This window comes from Littorina saxatilis, linkage group LG8, assembly GCF_037325665.1.
Source record: "Littorina saxatilis isolate snail1 linkage group LG8, US_GU_Lsax_2.0, whole genome shotgun sequence".
Lineage (NCBI taxonomy): Eukaryota > Metazoa > Mollusca > Gastropoda > Littorinimorpha > Littorinidae > Littorina > Littorina saxatilis.
Genome location: NC_090252.1, coordinates 63859174 through 63882258, shown reverse-complemented (window position 1 = coordinate 63882258; position 23085 = coordinate 63859174). Strand labels below are relative to the sequence as shown.

General features: G+C 41.1%; 1 protein-coding gene and 1 long non-coding RNA gene across 4 annotated transcripts in view; one reads left to right on the top strand and one right to left on the bottom strand.

Moving 5' to 3' along the window:
- Positions 1–7123, bottom strand: part of LOC138974117 (proprotein convertase subtilisin/kexin type 7-like) — a 39892-nt gene extending 32769 nt beyond the window's left edge. The window contains exons 1-5 of the mRNA XM_070346808.1: positions 6846–7123; positions 3999–4916; positions 3503–3634; positions 2674–2770; positions 39–140 (exon numbers count right to left, since the gene is read on the bottom strand). Coding sequence (XP_070202909.1) covers positions 39–140; positions 2674–2770; positions 3503–3634; positions 3999–4895 — 1228 coding nt within the window. The 5' untranslated portion in view covers positions 4896–4916; positions 6846–7123. The remainder of the gene's footprint in view (positions 1–38; positions 141–2673; positions 2771–3502; positions 3635–3998; positions 4917–6845) is intronic.
- Positions 7124–8028: 905 nt separating this feature from the next.
- On the top strand, positions 8029–21956 carry LOC138974118 (uncharacterized). 3 transcript variants are annotated; one of them, XR_011458321.1, is made up of 8 exons: positions 8029–8126; positions 9036–9151; positions 11198–11298; positions 14510–14612; positions 18953–19076; positions 19884–19995; positions 21103–21216; positions 21748–21955. It is a non-coding gene; the product is annotated as an uncharacterized lncRNA (long non-coding RNA). The 3 variants fall into 3 exon arrangements; XR_011458322.1 differs by having other exon boundaries at positions 8030–8126; positions 9000–9151; positions 11198–11323; positions 21748–21956; XR_011458320.1 differs by having other exon boundaries at positions 8030–8126; positions 9000–9151.
- Positions 21957–23085: the final 1129 nt, after the last annotated feature.

Sequence of the window (23085 nt, the reverse complement as noted above, 5' to 3'; positions counted from 1 at the left end):
GCATAACACACGTCAATTCTTACTGTGTGTCAACCTACCTTTGGCAGCATGGGGCGAGGGGTCAGGGTCGTTATCGTTCAGGTCCCAGCTGCCCAGAAAGTTGTAGTTGTTGTGAATTTCTGGGTTCTTCCACTCCAAACCTGTACAGTAGATAACAGTCAACTCCACTTAAAAAAAACCCCACCAATAAACATCAACAACAGACAAATACGTATTTGTGACTTGATTCGTTGATGACACAACCATTTGTCGAGGGTAGCGTAGGCACCCGGTCTGCTCCCCGCCTAAAAAAGGCCAGTGCCGTTCCGTCTTCAAGGGACTGCGTGGGTTTCATTTCGGAGTTTTCCTTCTCCTAGACGAGTTTCCTTCCATGGATGATGAGCCTCCTCTACCCTCGTTTTGAATTCAGAGTGGTCTTCTCTTAGGATAGCTGCCTGCCAGGGTTGACGAGCCTATCCTGCCCGGCTATTTGACCCATAGCTGGAGGTTGGTTCGTGGGCACCTGGGCGTTTCCACACACCGGTGGGCCCGCATGCCGCACGTCTAGGGGCCAACCTCCTCCGAGTCCTTGTAGTCTAGCCTGGGGCCTTGCGGTACCCAGTTTACGCCTGTCGCCGCGATGGAGGAACTACATGTATAGGGCTTGTTGTGGAGATGTTATTGTACTGGCAGGAGAGACTGACGCATTCTGCTCTCTTTTCGCATTGTCCTAAAAAGGACAGACGGTGCTAGCCAGCGGTGAGGGCTGAAAGCGAGAAGTGACAAGCACAGGACACTTCGCCAACACACTAGACACGTCACACAACCGTTTGGCAGGCGTATTTGTGACTAACAATGCATCATTGTCGAGTTTTGAAATTGCAAGAATAAGTACAGTATGTTAATACAGTGTCTGATATTTACCAACCATAGCTGCCAACCTTCTGAAGTCAAAATCCAGCAGCTAGGGGGGCCAGGGGGACCGTTTAGTCTTGAATATGAGCAGGAAGAAGTTGTACAATTTGGGAGATTCCTGGAAAATCCGGGAGGGTTGGCAGCTATGACCAACACACCAGGGTTCGACACTAGCGGGGGCGGGGGGCGGAACGCCCCAGAGTTTTGTGTTCCGCCCCAAACATTGCCGAAGCTTGGGGCCAACTCCGCCCCAGGATAAATTCCAACTGACAATGACAAACCGAAAATTCCAATGCCAGAGCCAATCACTAAAAATCGCCAGTCAAAGTCGTCACTGAAATTTGCGTTACGATCCATGCCGCAGTCAAGAAAAAAAAAATTGAAATCGTCGAAGGACAATGCCGCAAGGGAAATAACTCCCAGATTGTGCTCTTTAGCATGAGAGATAAGTATCGCCTTCAAATGCCAAACGCAAAATGTGGCGACACATCCCTGGTGTAAAAAGACATGGAAATGAAGATGAAGAACAGGGTGGAGAGAAACGAAAAAAGGAGACCGATGCAGCCAAAAGCGTGAAGCGCTGTCGTAATTTCAATGTCAAATGGTTGAAAGAATTTCCCTGGCTTCAGTACGATGAAGAAAAACAGACAATGCATTGCCGCACGTGAATACTGAGAGTGGGCCCCAGATTTTTGTTTTCCGCCCCAGCAATTTCCATCTCTGGGGCCAGTGTGGCCCCAGGCCAAATAAGTTAGTGTCGACCCCTGCACACCATGTAAGGTGAACACTTCACTGAAAATGTTTGCGCACCTCTTCCACTCATTATCTCCCCTTTATGGGCAAACTGCTCTTGTCTACATTTTTATACAGAAATCGGCATTTGACCATTGAAATACTGAGTCTATTCCCTACAAATATAAAAAATACACCCCCCTTCGATCAGGAAGGACGAAGCCAGGGTAGCCGATTGAAAATTCATTATAGTAGTTCAACGTAGTAGGACATCCTTATTTGGCAAATGCCGAGGGCAAAACTCCTCTCGAATACCATGTATTTCGTGAGTTTAAAAAAAAAATCGTGGACAGCGCTCCAATACCCAGTGTCAAACTGTTGCTGTGATTGTGTGGGTGTGGCTGTCAGCATAGTGACATGAATTTGATTGGTCGATATTTATAGTCAAAGCACATGCTCTCTGCACATGGAAATCAAAACATTGGAAGTGTTACTAACACTTCTCAAAAATAACAACTGTTCTTACATTTTTTTTTCTATACATTTTTCCCCCACGGTTCATTCATTATTTGACATAACTTTTTAGCAAAATCTAACCATAAAATTATTTTTAAAAAGCAAAAATGTAGACGACCACCTTTAAACCTGATAATAATTGGACCAAGTCGACTTCAGAACGTCAACTTCACTAAGCTCGCCGCATGAAGCTTTGGCACTGAATTTTTGGGAACAAACTTTGCAAAGTCAACTTCGTGCTCAATTAAAGACTGCCTTGAGACCACTGATCTAAAAATAGATGGACAGCGCGTCCCTCCTTCTTGGCTATCAAAACATTGACGCCACCGGATCCGCCATCTTGGGACACCGTTCGATACAGCAAAAGAAGACTGCTGTCAACTCTCGAAACTACGATTATTTCCCTTTGACCTGTTTGTCAGTGTGGTACGGTGCAGTAAGATGGCGGCACTCTGGTTACGCTGTTTCATTGGCTGTGAGCTATCCATTATTTTCACATCAGTGCTTAAGACACAGTCAAGAACGACTCACCGTCATCGACCACAGCCACGGTGACTCCTGTTCCGGTGAATCCTCTCTCCCACACTCCGGTGACATTGATATCCATGTGCAGCTCGACTGTGTTCACCTGTGTGGGTCAACAATGGTCACGTCAGTGAGAAAACAGAAATGAAACTCAGTTTCTTTTGAGAAGAAACAAAAATACCTACAGTGAACTCCCCCCCCTCCCCTTTTCAAATTCCCTAAAATCTATAATGTTTGCTTAGCGCCCAGCCGACCACGAAGGGCCATATCAGGGCGGTGCTGCTTTGACATTTAACGTGCGCCACACACAAGACAGAAGTCACAGCACAGGCTTCATGTCTCACCCAGTCACATTATTCTGACACCGGACCAACCGGTCCTAGCACTAACCCCATAATGCCAGACGCCAGGCGGAGCAGCCACTAGATTGCCAATTTTAAAGTCTTAGGTATGACCCGGCCGGGGTTCGAACCCACGACCTCCCGATCACGGGGCGGACGCCTTACCACTAGGCCAACCGTGCCGGTCTAAAATCTATAAAAAAAAAAGAAAAAAAAAGAGAATGGAGTCAAAATGAAAATAACCAGAACATCAAAATGATTTAAAATTGTGTCTTAAAAAAACAAGTTTCAGTTACTGCCACATTGTAAACAGCCCTTGTGCTTTTCATCATTTTATTTATCATTTAAAATCCTCATTTTTCAATCCATCATCTTTTTCTCATTCAATTATACATCTATAGTTCGCCCCTTTTTGTTTGCTATACCATTTGCTTGATGCTAACCGCTGCCCCCCTCCCTTCAAGTCAGTAAGTTAATCAGTTTGCCATACTCACAAAATGCCACTGCTTAATGAAGGCGGGGTCGTTAAAAGTCAGGGATCGTTTCTGGCGGTGATGAACGGCTTCCACGTTGAACCAGGCAACGTCATGGTGACCGTGAAGTGACGCCTCCACACGCTCTTTGATCTGAAAAGAGGAAACATAAAAATGTTTAAAAAATACATCTGTGAAAAATCTGTGAATGTGCATGAAAAAAATTGGCTCTTGTCTTCAGCTATCCGTTAATAACAATCAGACATCTAGCTGACACTGCAATTTGATCATGTTCACTTAATATAATGATTTTTCTTACAAAAATATGTAAACTGGAGCTTATTGTTGATTGGGTCGCTATTGGCCTGTTTACATCTCACCTCCTCATCTCCCACAGCACATTAAAGCCACTACAGAGTTATTTCCGGAAAAGTCTATTTAGAGATCAAATTCGCTAGTCTTGATACCACTGTGGCTGATTGTAACATACAGCTATGCAAGTGTACTATGGGCTTACCCCTTCAAAGGTGGCTTCATCCGTGTTTTTCAGCTCCGTGTGAGCTTTGTGGTAATGCTGGAAAGCTTTGGAGCTCGTAGGGCTCCATCCTTGGCTCCTCTTCTCATCACCGTCACTCTCGTGACACAACACAAAATGGTCGTACAGTTCCCCGACTTTTCCCAGCAGGCTCAGCTCAACCTCTGCCGCTAACAACAGCGCCAGCTGACGGTAGACGTACGCTTTCTGCTGCCGAGAGGAGTCTCTACTGCTATCGGTATCTTCATGGTGGGAGAAATCTGTGATATCGCTCTGGTCAGAAAGACGGTTGGATTTCTCTCCAGCTGTTTGCGCCACATCTGTGTCTGGAGATACTAGTTTTGCTCGCAACAAAGCATTTAATAACGATTTATTTTCTTTCCCAAAATTTCCTGTATCATCATAGCTAGAAAATAGTAAAAGAGATTGTGAACTGCTTTGGTTAAAACTGACAGAACCTTGCTCAGAAAGACGTGATTGTTTAAGCCTTGATTGTTCTGAATCGACAGAAGGAACTGGCTGTGACAGGTTGGTTACCAAGTTACCAACGGTACTGTTCATGTTTGTAAGAAGTGTAAGGTTTGGCACTTTAGTCGCAGATGGAACAGAGCTGTCCCCAGTGCTCTCAGCAAGCGGTAAATCAGGTTCTTTGATCACCGACTGCTGCGGGGAATGTTTGACCGGCGACAGGTTGAAGTGTAACGGCTGTTTGAGTTGCACAGCCCAGCAGAGGGTGGCATGGGTGTCATGGTTACACGGCGGCTCCCTGCGAGGGTGGCGTGAGGTGTAGGGCGGGGCTCCTTGCACCAAGGCGGGTAGAGCCGACAAAACTGACGCCACCACCATCAGAGTGTACCGTTCACCGCGCCCTGCTGCCATCGCTCTGCTAGCGGTTGGAGCCTGGAAAAACAACAACAAATGTGCAGTTCACATGAGAAATTTGTAGACAGATGAATTCTCTTCTTCTTCGTTCATGAGCTGAAACTCCCACTTTCACTCATGTTTTTGCACAAGTGGAGTTTTACGTGTAGGACCATTTTACTGATTTAGGCAGCCATACGCTGGTTTTAAGGGGAGGCATGCTAGGCATTTTCGTGTTTCTATAACCCACAGAACTCTGACATGCATCACACGATCTTTTCCATGTGCACTTGGTCTTGTGCTTGCGTGTACACACAAACGTTAAACGGGGATAAGGCCTTGCAGGTCTGCACATAAGTTGGCATGGGAGATCGGAAAAATCTCCACCCTTAACCCACCAGGATTTGAACTCATGAACTTCCGAAAAGGAGGCATCCACTAGGCCACTACGCCCTTCAGGACAGATGAATGAAAGTGAAAGAAAGAAAAAGAAAATGTGCAAGCAAGAGAATTTACAGACACACACACACGAAGTGTTAAAGCAAAAATCCACTAGATATATATAATACAGCACAATATATACAGCACAATATATCAACAAAAACAACACAAGTTGCAGAAACAGATTTTACAAACTCATACCAAAACAAACTTCTTCTTCTTTCCAATCAGTGATGCCCACGATCATGATAATGATCATTATGGCATGAAAAGGGTGGTGCTTTGTTACAGTCCATTTGCGTACTCTGGTCGTTATCATTATCATAGTCCATAAATCATAGCAAAGAGTCCGTGTCCATAGTCTAAGCCTAGTTTTTTTTTAGAGAACTGTGACTTAGTTTGCGGAGGCCCGCGACACAAAGGCATCAACCGTTGCCGTCTCCACCGTCTCGTTGGGAAGGCGGTTCCAGTCCCTCACAGTTCTCGGTAGAAATGAGCCCTCTCTGTATTGGGTTCTGGTATTTATGAGGCAGAACTGCTGATCATGTGTACGGCGCTGTCGTGGTGGGGGTGGGACTAGCTTGCTCCTGATGACTGGGCACTGAATTAGTCCATGATGGATCTTGTAGAGGACCCCCAGACTCTAGACTACATTACAAGCCCCATGACTGGGCACTGAATTAGTCCATGATGGATCTTGTAGAGGACCCCCAGACTCTAGACTACATTACAAGCCCCATGACTGTGTATCATAACACAGCAAAGCTTAATCATTGGATACGAGTTTTGTTCTGTCCCTTGTGTTCCGTGTCCCGCAAACACCAACTGCATTGATTTTCATTGTTGATTACAATGAAGAAAGATAGGATAATACGCTGGCAACGTCACCAACTGCATTGATTTTCATTGTTGATTGCAATGAAGAAAGATAGGATAATACGCTGGCAACGTCACCAACTGCATTGATTTTCATTGTTGATTACAATGAAGAAAGATAGGATAATACGCTGGCAATGTCCATACATATAAATTATAATATATATAGCCTTAATTGTATGAGCTTTGTCGTCACAGGTACTGAATGAATATCAAAATGTACTGAATGAATCTCAAAATGTACGTGCACTCTTCTGTCAGTATGTTATAACTGCCACTTCCACAGGGCTATGTGGAGTACATACGTATGCCAAGATGATTCATGCGTAACGAAACAAAGGGCATTTTAAAGCGAAAATACTTGCTCTTTTACAGCCAGCCCCCGCCCAAATCAGTGATTACATGCAGTTAACTCGCAAGTAGTATTATTGTTATAAATACACAACAGTAATAAACCGTCGAAAAGCTACCAGCTGCACGACCATGATCAATACACGACCTGCATGATTTACCTCAAGCAAAAGACCGAAACAATACTCCGGCTTACACACTTTGATTCTTATCAGCCAGATCTTTATCTCAATCAGTCAATGTTTTTAGGACTAAGGAAGTACGTGATTGCTCTCGAAACCAGATTCACGTGGACCTTACCCCACTACATCGTTCCAAGCATACAAGAAGCACTGCTTTCTCCGCCAATCTCTCGTGAGCGTTGAGAGAAGATCGATGTCAAAGTCATGTCGACCGATCTGTCAATAAAACAAGACGACCAAACGGTGCACACACACCACTCTGAATACGACACTGAGCTTCTTTCACTCAAGCTGTCGCACAGGGGAAGTAAGGCTGAATGGTGTTTTTTTCCTTGACACAGGAGTAGTTTCCCTTCGCACGGTGCTCGGTCTCCCTCTCTCTCTCTCTCTCTCTTTCTCTTTAGCAGTCCAAATGATGTCAGTCTGTGTGGTTGTGTATACGGTTTTGTGCATGGATATGTGGGGTTGTGTGTGTGTGTGTGTGTGTGTGTGTGTGTGTGTGTGTGTGTGTGTGTGTGTGTGTGTGTGTGTGTGTCACTGTGTCACGTTCAGTGAATCATATAAACAGTTCCTTCGTGGTGGACTGGGCGTTAAGCAAACAAACAAACAAACAAACAAATATAAACAGTTAAGCTATATTTTGTTCTCGTATTGTTTGGAATGAAGTGTGGGAGAAAGACGAACGCCGCGTATGAAAGAAAGAGTATTAACTTCTGACTGTCTAGAACTATAGACTGGGGGCACGCACTCGACGTCTCCAGACCTCTTTCTTCCCCCAAGCTGTTTCCTCCCCCCCAGCTGAAAAAGTACCACACGATGTACTATAGTAAACTATAGTAAACTATAGTAAATGTACCCTGTACTATAGTAAACTGCAGTAAATGTACCATGTACTATAGTATGTACCATATTGTACTATAGTACAAAGTACTTTGTACTATAGTACTGTGAAGTAAATGTACCATGTACTATAGTACTGTGTGGTACACTAGAGTACTTTGTACTTTGTACTATAGTACCGAGAGTACCCTGGTGAAGTACAAGTACCACAGCTGAAGTAAAAGTACTACGCTTACTGTAGTACTTTCAGGAGACTGCCGGTACTTTATTCAAAAAGTACTACGTATCATTGCGCGAAGGACATGCACTATTCATTTTGCAAACGTGCATGTAACATGAATACATCTGCAGAATAATACTGTTTTTCTATTTATGATTTATTCAATTTCATTTTTTAGTCCTTTTGGAAACTTTTCCAAGAATGAATGTCAAGCACTTCATTTCTGCTCACACAGTAAAATGCGGTAAACAGACAACTGTGAGTTACTGTCAGCCATTTTGTTTTTTAAAGTCTGAGAGCGCGCTGTTCAACTCATGTTTGTTTGTTCACACTTGCAAGGTAAGTGAGACAGTATATATATAATTTTTGTGTCCATGTTATAACAAAAGCCCATTTCCTAATGTGAGTGCTACCTGGGATCAAACATTTGTGGGCATGTTGTAGAGAAACGTCTTGTCATTTTTGTTCATAGTTACGTTAGATCTACTCCATTTTTTCTTGTGATATTTTTAGTTAATGCAACATGCATTCATTATTTTCTGTTTGAATTGCTGCTAGAAAGTCCGACAAAATGGATAGCAAAATTATGATTGAAGAGTTGTATTTAAAACACAGTCAGAGGAGTACGGGTTGATTAGATTGTATCAACATCTTTATTTTTCTCTAGCCGAAAATGCCATTCCTTGCATTTAGATCTGTGAACAAACGGGAGGTCACAACAAACGGTTGAGGATGAAATCAGGAAATCACAAAGTGTACATGTATCATGTGGTCGAATCTCGATCTTCCCAGAGTGGTAAGCAAGATGTGCAGTTTGTTTTTGTTTGAACACACTGTTGACTGATTTACAGCTTTGGTTTTACTTTGAAGTGTTCACCTCTAAGAGTAATACCTAATATACTGGACTCGCAACGAAATATATAAACAAATGACAATGGACAACGTTTCGACCTAAAGGTCTTCAACAGGTTAAAAAAATGAAAACAACAATACAAATAACAAAACGACTTATCAGAGAAGATGGCGATGCGCTGTGAAGCATCGCCATCTTCTCTGATAAGTCGTTTTGTTATAAATGTATTGTTGTTTTCATTTTTTTTTAACCTGTTGAAGACCTTTAGGTCGAAACGTTGTCCATTGTCATTTGTTTATATATTTCGTTGCGAGTCCAGTATATTAGGTATTACTCTTAGTTTATTATCTCGCTTGCAGTCACTCCCTGTTTACTCCGTGTTCACCTCTGTTCAGCCACCCGGTTCTCGCCCAGAGTTAGATCTACGTCCAGTCAACAGATAAGAAGTGAATCACAGTGGACGCAGAACCATTCAATTGAAGTTGGCAGAATAATTTCTCAACCCTAGCTGGTAAGTTCTATGTAAGTTTATGTGATCATAGATTGTACACATGTATGTTAACTACTTCGGGGTCTCCACTTAATGATAAGTGTATGAAGTATGCGCGCGTGCGTGTGTGTGTGTGTGCGGCGTGTGTGTGTGTCCCTAGTATACTATGTGTTTGTGCCTGTCTATGTCCCTGAGAGAGTTGATGAACGGGGAAACGGACGATGGGAGTCATTGTGTATAGATCTACCGACATCATTTTCTCTTCACAGTTTCATCTTCTACTGCTACACTTTCAGTAGATTCTACTGCTGCGCTATCAGTAGACGATTTCTGATTGCATTTGGTCTTTGCAGCTTCCCAACAGAATACCACAGAGCACGTTGGAGTGAAAGCTACTACGTCAAGTTCATGAATATCAACTACAGTAGCTATAAAAATCATTTTTTCCGTTTCTTTGTGAAATGGGGGCGCCATATGTCCATTAATTGCATATTGAGCATTATATAATGCATTCTATGCGCATAAAAGGCATTCTATGTTCTTAGAAACATTATATGCGCATAGAATGCATTGTGTGCATAGAATGCATTCTGTGTCAATCGTAAATTTGTATCTGAACAAAGAATTTATTTGTATAACATGAAATATTATTCTATAAATGCTATAGAATGTAGTTCTATACATTGGATTCAATTCTATACTTACAGGATTTGAATCTTTGTTACAGAGTAAGATTTCATATATTTGAATTTGATTCTTTGTTTAAAAAAAAAAGTAGTTGAATTTAATTCTATTGCAATAGAATTAAATTATATCTGTAAAATGCATTCTATGGTGATCACAGAATGAATTGCGGCGCGGCACATAGAATGCATTTTGCACAAAGAATAATGTACACATGGAATACATTGTGAACATTTCATATTATTGTGTACACAAAGAATCAAATTCTGTGATAACTGATATATCAGTATTATCACAAACTAATCAATTCTGTAACATAGAAATGAATTTTATAACAGGGAATTTTGTTCTATAACATAGAATTCTTTCAATGTAAAGAATGTCATTCCCTGTTATATAATTCAATTCGACGTAGAGAATAAACATTTATGTTATACAAATGAATTGTTGGTTCACATACAAAATGCATAATACTAAAGAATACATTCTATGCACATAGAAAGCATTCTATGCAAAGAATGCTTTCTGTGGGCAGATAATGCATTCTAGATCTATGCACAAAGAAAGCTATTTTATGCGTATAGAATGCATTCTCTATGCATAGAACACATTACATGCATAGAATGCACAATATAGAATTAATAAGGCCTAACAAAAAAATAGGTGTGGTTACGGTAACCCGACCTACCCTATTTGTAGGGGCCGACCCTATAACTTTTTATTACATTTGTCAAAAAAAGAAAAAAAAAAAAGAAAAAACGAATCCAGAAAACGCAATGAAAGCGAAAGCGCCCGAGTCGCACACTTATTTCCCTGTCAAGTAGGTTTAATTTGTACATAGAAAAAAAAGTTTAAACAAAAAAAAAAGTGATTGCCTACCTTCCTACCCTATTTTTTTGGGCTAGGTTACCGTAACCACACCTATTTTTTTTTTTGGCCTAAACGCATGGTGCCCCGTACTCAGTTGCTTTTCCTAATACATAAAACAGTGTCACTAAGAAATTAACAAGGAGAAAAAGAAAGAAAACGGTCATATTTCCTTTTGTGTTATCTTTTGGTGCATGGGTTCATGGGGGGTTCAAATCCTGTAACCGACAGGTTCACAGTGTACCGCGACATTGCTTCGACCACCAAATGATGCTTACATACGATTGCATTGGCGTGCTCTCTCTCTCTCTCTCTCTCTCTCTCTCTCTCTCTCTCTCTCTCTCTCTCTCTCTCTCTCTCTCTCTCTCTCTCTCTCTCTCTCTCTCTCTCTCTTCTAAATCATTTCACAATGCTGTGTACAGTTACTGTGTGTGTGTGTGTGTGTGTGTGTGTGTGTGTGTATCACAATATAATGGCTTGACAGCTGTTCAGGTTGCCTGTTTAATTTCTGCGCAGATTCTACACACACCCCACAGCCGGCACCTCGATGAGGACTGACGATGGACTTGTGATGGCTTTATGCCCTGCTGCACGAAGAACATCATAGTTCAATAATGGTTGGGTGGTTGTTTTCTCAGAAAGGTTTCAATTGATACACTCCCCCTTTTTTATATTTAGTCAAGTTTTGACTAAATATTTTAACATCGAGGGGGAATCGAAACGAGGGTCGTGGTGTATGTGCGTGTGTGTGTCTGTGTGTCTGTGTGTCTGTGTGTGTGTGTGTGTGTGTGTAGAGCGATTCAGACTAAACTACTGGACCGATCTTTATGAAATTTGACATGAGAGTTCCTGGGTATGAAATCCCCGAACGTTTTTTTCATTTTTTTGATAAATGTCTTTGATGACGTCATATCCGGGCTTTTCGTGAAAGTTGAGGCGGCACTGTCACGCCCTCATTTTTCAACCAAATTGGTTGAAATTTTGGTCAAGTAATCTTCGACGAAGCCCGGGGTTCGGTATTGCATTTCAGCTTGGTGGCTTAAAAATTAATTAATGACTTTGGTCATTAAAAATCTGAAAATTGTAAAAAAAATTAAAATTTATAAAACGATCCAAATTTACGTTTATCTTATTCTCCATCATTTGCTGATTCCAAAAACATATAAATATGTTATATTCGGATTAAAAACAAGCTCTGAAAATTAAATATATAAAAATTATTATCAAAATTTTTTTTCGAAATCAATTTAAAAACACTTTCATCTTATTCCTTGTCGGTTCCTGATTCCAAAAATATATAGATATGATATGTTTGGATTAAAAACACGCTCAGAAAGTTAAAACGAAGAGAGGTACAGGAAAGCGTGCTATGCAGCATAGCGTAACCACTACCCCGCTCGCGCGCTCTTCTTGTCAATTTCACTGCCTATGCCGTGAGCGGTGGACCACGAGTATACGGTCTTGCTGCGTTGCATTGCGTTCAGTTTCATTCTGTGAGTTCGACAGCTACTTGACTAAATATTGTATTTTCGCCTTACGCGACTTGTTTCTTCTTTTTCTTTGTGTTTCTCTCCCTATCGTTTTGTATCCTTAGCGGATTATGACATTATTCGGTTATTCTGCAGAAAAACAAATGCCGCTGCAGAAGAAAATTGTTTTTCTGCAGCAACTTTGAATAATGTCATCATCCGCTGAAGCATTGTTTTTTTCTGCTAAGGATTTGTTTTGTCTTTCATATCGTATGTCACTAGCATCATAGTTGCATATTTTACATTTGGGAACTTTCAAAACTGATCCGGCGAAAGTATACGAAATTTGCGTGTGGAGTTCCTGGCCCGATCTAAAAAGAACGAAAATTTTATATTTGAAATAAAAGTATAGTTTGGAGGGGGAAAAAAGGTAACAAAATAATTTGATAAAGGCTGTATGCATGGTCAGTTTTACTTGCTTACCAATAGCCATATCATCTCACTTTAAACATACGAATCCTGGGACTGTCTGTTACATGTTTTCACACACACAAAATTCATAGGGAGAAAAATGAAGGGGAGGGGGGGGGGGGGGGGGTGGGGGATAACAGTGAGGATGTACTGATCGGACCGTGCGTGGCCGATAAAAGGTCAGAGTAGAGCAACGCCCCATTGCCTCGCGCGCGGCTTCAGTAGCTGGCAGAAAGCACACCACCTACTCGCCGTGTACCAATAAAAGTTGTTATATTTAGTCAAGTTTTGACTAAATATTTTAACATCGAGGGGGAATCGAAACGAGGGTCGTGGTGTATGTGCGTGTGTGTGTGCGTGTGTGTGTGTAGAGCGATTCAGACTAAACTACTGGACCGATCTTTATGAAATTTGACATGAGAGTTCCTGGGTATGAAATCCCCGAACGTTTTTTTCATTTTTTTGATAAATGTCTTTGATGACGTCATATCCGGCTTTTCGTGAAAGTTGAGGCGGCACTGTCACGCCCTCATTTTTCAACCAAATTGGTTGAAATTTTGGTCAAGTAATCTTCGACGAAGTCCGGACTTCGGTATTGCATTTCAGCTTGGTGGCTTAAAAATTAATTAATGACTTTGGTCATTAAAAATCTGAAAATTGTAAAAAAAAATTTTTTTTTATAAAACGATCCAAATTTACGTTTATCTTATTCTCCATCATTTGCTGATTCCAAAAACATATAAATATGTTATATTCGGATTAAAAACAAGCTCTGAAAATTAAATATATAAAAATTATTATCAAAATTAAATTGTCCAAATCAATTTAAAAACACTTTCATCTTATTCCTTGTCGGTTCCTGATTCCAAAACATATAGATATGATATGTTTGGATTAAAAACACGCTCAGAAAGTTAAAACAAAGAGAGGTACAGAAAAGCGTGCTATCCTTCTTAGCGCAACTACTACCCCGCTCTTCTTGTCAATTTCACTGCCTATGCCGTGAGCGGTGGACTACGAGTATACGGTCTTGCTGCGTTGCATTGCGTTCAGTTTCATTCTGTGAGTTCGACAGCTACTTGACTAAATATTGCATTTTCGCCTTACGCGACTTGTTTCATTTTTTTGCATCAAGCTGAACCAAGCGACCCTAATGTAATCATAGCAGAAGACATGTGATCGAAAATGTGTCATGTGACTTAGCAGCTGACAAGTCTGTCAAGAAAAGAAGCGTTCGTTGCGATTCGTAATGGCGACATTCGAGCGAAGTTCCTATTGAGCAGTTTTTCTTCTTTCATAATAATGGCTTTACTGGTTACAAGAGAGCACCGAGTCATTGCAGTATGTATATATATCTTGATCAAGTTGATGTCTTTTGTGCAGTACGCTTTATTTAGTTGTTGCTGGTCTGCGTTTGTGTTTTCCACAGGCACATGATCATCTTGATCTTGTGTCAGTTTGCATGCGCAGCCCGCTAAACACACCGCAAACCCCCCCTCCCTGTACGTTGGTCCAAGCGAAGTTCAGTTGTATGATTTACTCTTTGATTTGATTTGTTCTGCTGCATTAGCATTGCTTCGACAACGTAACCGTTCGCAGCTGTTGTTGTTTGTTGTTGCTGCTGTGTATGCAGATATGCAGCCTGGCTGTTGGAACTGTTCTTTCTCAAAGGTGTTTTGGCAGTTTTTCTATAGGAATTCGTTTTTGTTAAGTTTGTTGTATACGTACAGATTTCTAACTGTGTGCAGTTTTGATTAACAGTTATATTTGATATAATTACTACTTTAAAACACTCTTTTAGTTTAGATTTTTAATCTTTATTCTATTGTAGAAAGAGACTGAGGAGGAGGAAGAAGATCATTACCTTAGTTTGATTGTTATTTTGCAGGTTGTGAAACTGCAAAACAAGTAGGAATGATTGGGAGACTTCCAAGGGTGTAAAGCAAATGTCATGGAACAATTTGCACTCTTCTGTTTGACAGTGAACATGTGTGAGTATTTCAGTTTTCACTCTCTTGTAAATCACTTGAGAGACCAATATAATATTTTACACGGGAAAGGATAATCCTTCCAGGAAATATACCAACCTCAACGACCTGGCTGCTCTTTTTATGTGTAAAATGTTTAAAAAAAATATGAGATAATTTTGCATTCTGACACAGGTGTAACAAAAACCAATTGTGCACAGAAAGGAGCCTGGTTCAATTACAGCAGCACATACGTACAATTGTAGGATGCAGTATAACTTCTTCTTCTGCGTTCGTGGGCTGAAACTCCCATGTACACTCGTGTTTTTTGCACGAGTGGAATTTTACGTGTATGACCGTTTTTACCCCGCCATTAAGGCAGTCATACGCCGCTTTCGGAGGAAGCATGCTGGATATTTTCGTGTTTCTATAACCCACCGAACTCTGACATGGATTACAGGATCTTTTCCGTGCGCACTTGGTCTTGTGCTTGCGTGTACACACGAAGGGGGATAAGCCACTAGCAGGTCTGCACATAAGTTTACCTGGGAGATCGGAAAAATCTCCACACTTAACCCACCAGGCGGCCGCGACCAGGATTCGAACCCTCGACCTTCCGATTAAGAGGCCGACATCTTGCCACAGCGCCCGTCAGTATAACAATTATCATGTAACAGGTTCAGCAGATGTTTTGTGATTTACGAGAGTGTTTAAAGAAAGGGAAGGACAGTCGATCTTCAACAAGTTTGAACTACATTTGGCCTACGATTTGATCTGCGATCAGCTCCTGATTGGATCGCGGGAATAAATCTCACGATTGAATCGCCCGTGTGACACCAACTTAAGTTTTCTTGCAGATCTGTGGTTTGTAATTCATGTAGTGAAAGCAACTAGTGTCAGTGCAGGGATGTTGCTACAAATTCATACCAAAAGGACAAATGTCCTAGATATATATTCAGCATCAATAGGACATTTGACCGCTTTCAGAAATTTCAATAGGACGTCAGGATTTTTTCATTTTCAAGAATGACACTCGCCGTGTTTCCCCCTGTTTTTGACCCTAATGTAGCACAGGATGCCGTTGAATAGTCAAATGTGTTCAGCTTTTGTTGAACTTTGGCAGGCTTTAGATTTTTTTTGGTGGCATAACTCAGTGCGCTTCGTCAAAATGTCTCGAACTGAAAGCAAAAGCAGAAGCAAGACTTAGTCAGTTGGAGTTGTCTCCCATACTCCTAACTTTAATGTGCTGCAGACGGGTGTCACCCAAACGCAAGATCCGCACTGCACAACTTCAGTGCACCTGTATGCGAGAGTGCTTGGTCGCTTTGGTCGCTTTTTGAAAATGTGTATCTTGAAAGGAACATTAACGAATATCGCGCTGTCCGAAGGAATTGATTTCTTATCGGACAATGCCAGCGCTTAGTTCAAAACCGTAGGACATCTGACCGCCATGCGGCTATGTGAATCGGACATTTGAGCCTCTAAATCGGTCTATGTCCGATGTCCGACGCCTAACGACATCCCTGCAGTGGAAGATTTGTCCAGTCTTTTCGGCCAATGAAGCACCATACATTTTATGCCGACAGAAGTCTTTTTGGGACAACATGATGATTGACTTCATTTATGTGACAAAAGGCAAAGATATCGACAAGAATGAATGCTTTTGACATTAAATGAAACATTTATAGACAGTTTCCAACTCACCAGAGCTGCCAAAGAGCCTTCACTTGTGCAAAATGATGATTGTAATCAGACGGGTATCAGAAACAATCTCTTGGTAACCTGCACATCTCCCTCCATGGCGACGTGACAGCGCGCATTTGTTTGTTTATCGCGTAACAACACAGTTCAACTTTGTGTATAAAATATCATCAATGTGTGGCGTGTAATCTCCGAATCAGTGCGTTCCCAGGGTAATTCAGTGTGAGTTGAGGTAGCCTGCGCATCATGTGTGACGGCATGAACAAATTTGATAGCAATATTTTATACGGGAAGTAAATTTAATTGATTCTGGCTCAGTCTTATAGATTTTGAATGCAGTGTTTTGGTCGTGTATATGCTTTTCTACTTTGAAGCTCATTTGGAGCGTTACGCTGATCAAAGTTAGGTACTCAAAGTGTGACATCAGTCCTATGCAGGTTATGCCTTGAAACACACTCGCATTTCACAAAGACACTAATAAATGGCAACATTTCTGTTTTATTAGATAATATTTAAACAATAAGAACATAGATACGATTGTTATTAACAACATAAAACGTGAGGTAAGTCGGCAAAGACACTCCTAGTGTTCTTTTCCATTTTGGGTCGCCACATTTGCTACCATTTTCACAATAAATTTTAATATTACCATATGAGTTGTTCTTTGCTACTGGTCACAAGTGGGGGTCAGCTCACACGGACGCATTTTTCAATACATTCTAGGGGAGAAACTGGTCACAAAGCACCCAGTACATGACAGAGAGATAGGAGAATCGGCACAATCAAGAAAATACCAAATTCATTCAATAAATATGGAAATATTAAGATTTACTGTGAAAATGCTAGCAAAAATGGCGTCCAAAAACGGGAACGCACACTTGGTGCGTCTTTGAAGACTTACCTCCCGTTCTGTGTTGTTGATAATAGTCGTGTTTGTGCTGTTTTTGTTTAAATAGTATCTTATAAAACGGATGCAGTCCTAGAAATGTTGCAAATTATTGTTGTCTTTGTGAAATGCGAGAGTGTTCTGAGGCGTAATCTGCATACGGCTGATGTCCCACATAGGGTACCCCACTTCGATCAGCGTTTCACTCCAAATGTGCTTCATAGTAGAAAAGCAGATACACTTCCAAAACACTGCATAACAGATCTACAAGACTGAACCAGAATCATTGAAATTTACTTCCTGTATAAAATATTGCAATTAAATTTGCTCACGCGGTCCCACATGCAACGCAGGTTACCTTCGCCTTCGATTCAAAGTAACTCCACGCTAACTGAATTACCATCGAAACGCGGATAATGAACTGATTCGGAGATTACACGCCACACATTTATGATATTTTACACACAATTTTCAACTGTGTTGTTTCGCGATAAACAGCCATAAACAAACAAATGTGGCGCCGTCACGTCGCTTCCGAAGGAGAAACGCAGCTGGTTACCAAGAGATTGTTTCCGATACATGTACCTGTCGGATTAAAATCATTGTTTTTCACGAATGAAGGCTCTTTGGCATATCTGGTGAGTTGGAAACTGTCTATGAATGTTTCATTTAATGTCAAATGCGTACATTCTTGTCGATATTGTTACCTTTGGGCTCATAAATGAAGTCAATGGTCGTGTTTTCCAAAAGTGACTTTTGTCAGCATAGAACTTACTGTGCTTTGATCATTGACTGAGAAGAATCTTCCGATGACACTAGTTCATTTCACTACGCGACTGCAGATCTGCAAGGAAACTTATGGCAGGGGAAATAAGCTTAACTGAAGACGAATAAGCGGAGTAACTGTTCTTCAACGGATTGCTCTCACTGATCTAAATATTTAGATCTTGTCGTCTGCTAGTAAGTAGTCTTCGGTCGTCTGAAAGTCACATCTATTTCGACTGTGTGCATCGATCCGTGTAGTGAAATGTTGATCTGTCATGATTTGGCAACATAACTTCGCTACATGTGCTTCGAGTGTATCTCCCCGTTAACCATTTGAAAACGTCTTTTAACAAGACCATGTTTCGACAGCCCAGACGGGGAGGATCCTCGATAGCTCACAGGGTATATAATGTTTTCCGCTGTTTTTTTAAAGAATCCTTTCAAATTTACTATTCCAAAAGTAGATCTACCTTATGACACGACTCGAGTGGCAAAGAACATTCTCTGCAATTCCTGTCTCAGTCCGTGCAGCCGTTTCGGGTCCTATCGTCATCATACAAACATACACACAGACACACAAGAACCAGCTTTAAAAGTTAGATTATTTAAGAACCATGTGAACCAGTGATTTTTTCTTATGTACATCAGATACTTCTGCTTCTGCAGTATTTCTGCTTTCTGAAAAGCTATATTTCAAAAACAAAACTAAAGATTTGAATTTTGACCACTTTTCCCCCTTTCTGTCAGTAGTACTGAAGAACAACTCGCATGTATTGAATGATCGTAGTATTTTCTTTGATTGTGGTGATTTTACTATCTCTCTTTTATGTACTGGGTGCTTTGTGACCAGTTTCTCCCCTGGACTGTATTGAAATATGTGCATGTTTGTGTGAGCAGCATGACCCCCACTTGTCACCAGTAGCAAAGAACAACCTCATTATTATGCAATAGCAGATATTTTGTACAAATATTTGCTCTTCTTTTTAATAGATTTACTTTAAATATTTTTCAGAGTTCTAAATGGTTGGCTACACTGTAGCAGTGACTGTTGGGTGAAGGATCAACTTCAGCTCATTTTCTGACCTCATGGATGATCAACATGTATGCAGATTCTGCTGATCGCCTGAGCTTCCTGGGTGTGTACATATTTGTATCTATATTATTAAAAGGCCCACTTTGATCGCCTGAAAGTTTGTATGACACATGCAGTTCCTATACCCTCCAAGGATTGTTTAAACTAGAACGCAATACTAACTCTGGTTTAAGTTTAAGCCATGAAGCTCAAACTGCTTTCTTCTCGCTTATGCCTCTTTGCTGATTTGTTTGCATTTTGGCATAAATTTAGACACATTTACGGCAAATCAGTAAGCTAAAATCCAGAAGAATCTGTCAAGAATCGCCTTAGCGAAAAGCATGCAAGTGCTTTACATAGGGCCACATTCAGAGACTGTAGAGTACACAGAGACCATTCATACTTCTTTGCGCCAAGGTAGGACTGGCTATGGTTTTATCACGGCTTTGTCAACATACTGTCATTTCTGTCCGGCCAACAGTGCTGCAAAGATTCATTGGATTGAAAAATGTGTCCGTTATCGTCTGTGAAATTTTTTTTTAATTAAAAGACCTGGAAAAAAGCCCCAGAACAGATTATATAATAATTGATTTTAAATTTTCGTTTTAAATCAGTGTCTTTTCACAAACTAGCCTTTGTTATTTTGAATGCATAGTTCAGTCTTAGAGTGAGAGAATGTGTGAGGCATAAATTGCTTTTGACAACAACAAAAGTTCCCGTTGAATCGAGAAGCTCCCCAAAATCATTTTTATTACACATGCCTATTATAAGCCAGCATAGTGCAAGCAGATTTATTTGTGCATGTGCTTGTATGTACAAAGACAGATCATTTGTACAAGTGTTGGCTCTTCATTTTTAATTATTTTTTCAGGATCCTTAGTTGGGGGTTCCACGGTATCTGTGACTTTTGGGCAACATATCGAGTTCTGGTGGTTTTTTGACCTAATGGATCAACATGTGTGCAGACCTGCTGAGTACTTGAGGTAAATTGGTGCAATTAGATATATTGTTCTGCCTACCTGAGAGATACCACCCATGTGATAAATGAACCATCTCTTCACAGGCGTGTCTATCATGTAAATGAGGTTGGTTTAAACAACATGCCTGACAGGGATGTCATTTTCCACTGCTTATGCAAAATCTCCGAGACAAACTTCATTCTCATGGCAAGCCCAAAAGTGTTGCAAGAATGACTTAGCATCTGTGACTTTGTAATCATGAGCAGTGGAATATGAGGTCCCTGCCAGACTAGCTAAATTGACATGACCTCAATGATATTCCCACATGTGGGTGTATGGTTTAGTTATTACATGGGTTATCTCTCCGGTACATAGGATGAAAACAGAATACTACATGGCTTGCTGTGTGGCACCAGATTTACACTTATTGCTTTTCAAATGTTGAAATATTCACTTTTACTTTTGTAAACCTGGTAACACACAGTAGGCCATGTAGTGTTCTCTATTTGTATCATTGAAACGCTTCTGTCCGTCAATCACACTTTAAATTGCCTTACATTTTGGATGACATATATGCCACCCCTTTGGTATTCCTCTAATAGTTTTAGCTAAATAGAAAACTTAGTTTCAGCTAATCGCTATGGAGTATTCTTTCTTTCTTTATTTGGTGTTTAACGTCGTTTTCAACCATTCAAGGTTATATCGCGACGGGGAAAGGGGGGAGATGGGATAGGGGAAAGGGGGGAGATGGGATAGAGCCACTTGTTAATTGTTTCTTGTTCACAAAAGCACTAATCAAAAAATTGCTCCAGGGGCTTGCAACGTAGTACAATATATGACCTTACTGGGAGATTGCAAGTTTCCAGTACAAAGGACTTAACATTTCTTAAAAATTGCTTGACTAAAATCTTTACAAACATGGACTATATTCTTTACAAGAAACACTTAACAAGGGTAAAAGGAGAAACAGAACCGTTAGTCGCCTCTTACAACATGCTGGCAAGCATCGGGTAAATTGTTTCTCGTCCCAACCAATATGGGACTCCCCCTAACCCGCGGGGTGGCTATGTAGTATGCAAACACTTGAATTATATGCGATGAAACACTCAAGCTGCTTTCTCTTGCTTATAGCTGAGAGCAGCACTGCAGCAGTGACTGTCGGGTGGAGGATCCAGTTCTGCCTGTTTCCGACATAATGGATCAACGTACATGAGTGCAGACCTGCTGAGCACCTTATCTTCTTGGGTTGTATAGATGTATATACATTTATTGTATTAATAAATTGTCACACACACACACAGATATACTGATAAACCACATTCACGCCTGCACACATGCAAGCACAAACACACGCACCAGCACGTTTCAAACGCCCACCACCACCACCGTCTCAGTCGGTGCAGCTGTTTCGGAGCCCTTAGTTTTTATAAGTTAGATATGCACTGAAAGCCACAACACTTTTAAGTTAGCTTTCATTATCATTCTCTTAACTCATTGTCTCCCAGGTACGGATATATCCGTACCCACTCATATGGCTCAATCTGACCTGGTACAGATATATTTGTACACACAGTCACTTCCTGTAATGTCGATCTAACGCCTGCATTCCAGCACAGTTCCTACACAGTTACCACAATTCTGAGTGACCTGCTGCAGCACAGCTGGTCTCGGCTAAAGAATAACTTGGTCAACATAGGTGGGGTAGAAAGTGTTAAAGTATGGCCCTATTTGCTTCAGTTAGCATGCTTTCTCATAGTCATACTGCTGTCATTGCAGGTTCCATTCCATGCTCCGGTGTGGGTGTCATATGCAAGAGAGCCTCCTGTTGACTTCCCGGCAGATATGTGCATGCTGAAGGACCTTGATACCACTTACAGACGTCAAAGCAGATACCATTAGAGAACAACCAGAACTGTTCAGCGGGTGCCATCGGCGAACATGAATACAAGTTACAGAACAGGAAAGCATATGTCACTGGCTAGGGAACCGGACATCAGCTACTATAAACTTAATCAGATGCCTGTAGCAAATAATCTGGACACCATCACAAATCAAACAGATGTGGAGGACAGAGAACATTGCATTTGATTATTGCCATATATGATTGTAACCCTGTTTGGAAAAAGGGACATAAGCCACACTATATACTTTCTGGTTGCATGCTGAATACTCTCCATTGAACATTCAGTGAGTTTTGACTCACCTGGGCCAGAATGTATGTGTCGAGGATAGAGAACTGATAAGTCTCTTATCCCGGGGTTAGTTCAAAAACAACATGGCGGCGGTCGCACTTCAAGTGCTAAGAAACCGTGTTTTCACACACAGGAATAACCTGTTTGATGTATATGAACTGTTAAAAACTTTTCGGTTTTGCCGCGCTGATTTTGTGTGACCACTGCCGGTGTTAAAAACGAATTTGAACTTCAAGTCGAATGGCGATCCACCCAGCCCCCCTCCCTTTCCCCTCCAACTTACTTCACTTGAATCCTAGAACAATGTCCTTGTTGGACCGCATTTTGCCTTACCTAATGTGAATTTGCACAAGAAAACAACAACGCGAAGAAAACAATGGCACGAGAACAAGACCGGAACCCAGTTCAAAAAACATTTCGTCACGCTTTTCATGACGTCAACGTCTACATTGATCATTTAGAACAGAGCGACGTCACCTTTCGAACGCGATTCCTGAATTTAGAACAACTTGACATTCTATCATGCGCAGAGATTCGGAATCCCCATGCCAAAAATAGATTGAGGGGAATGCTTGGGTTAGTTATCTTTTCTGTAGTCTCGACTCATGCATTGCGCTAAAGTATCGATGATATCCTGGGGATAGATAGACCGAGCTAAGCTTTTATCCCGGGTTAAGATAGACATGGACACATACATTCCGGCCCTGGTGACTAATCAGGCTGACTTACAATGGGTAGACAGAATTGAACATTGTTGTTTGCTTGGATGGTTTTCAAGGTAGAATTACAAAGTTAACACACTGCTATGGTTTGATCAATTTCAAACATGACCACATGTGGCATTTTTTCAAAACCACATTTTTTGACAAATATCGAGGATGTGTTGCAAAAGCATGTGTTCATATTTTTGAGTCACTTGAGA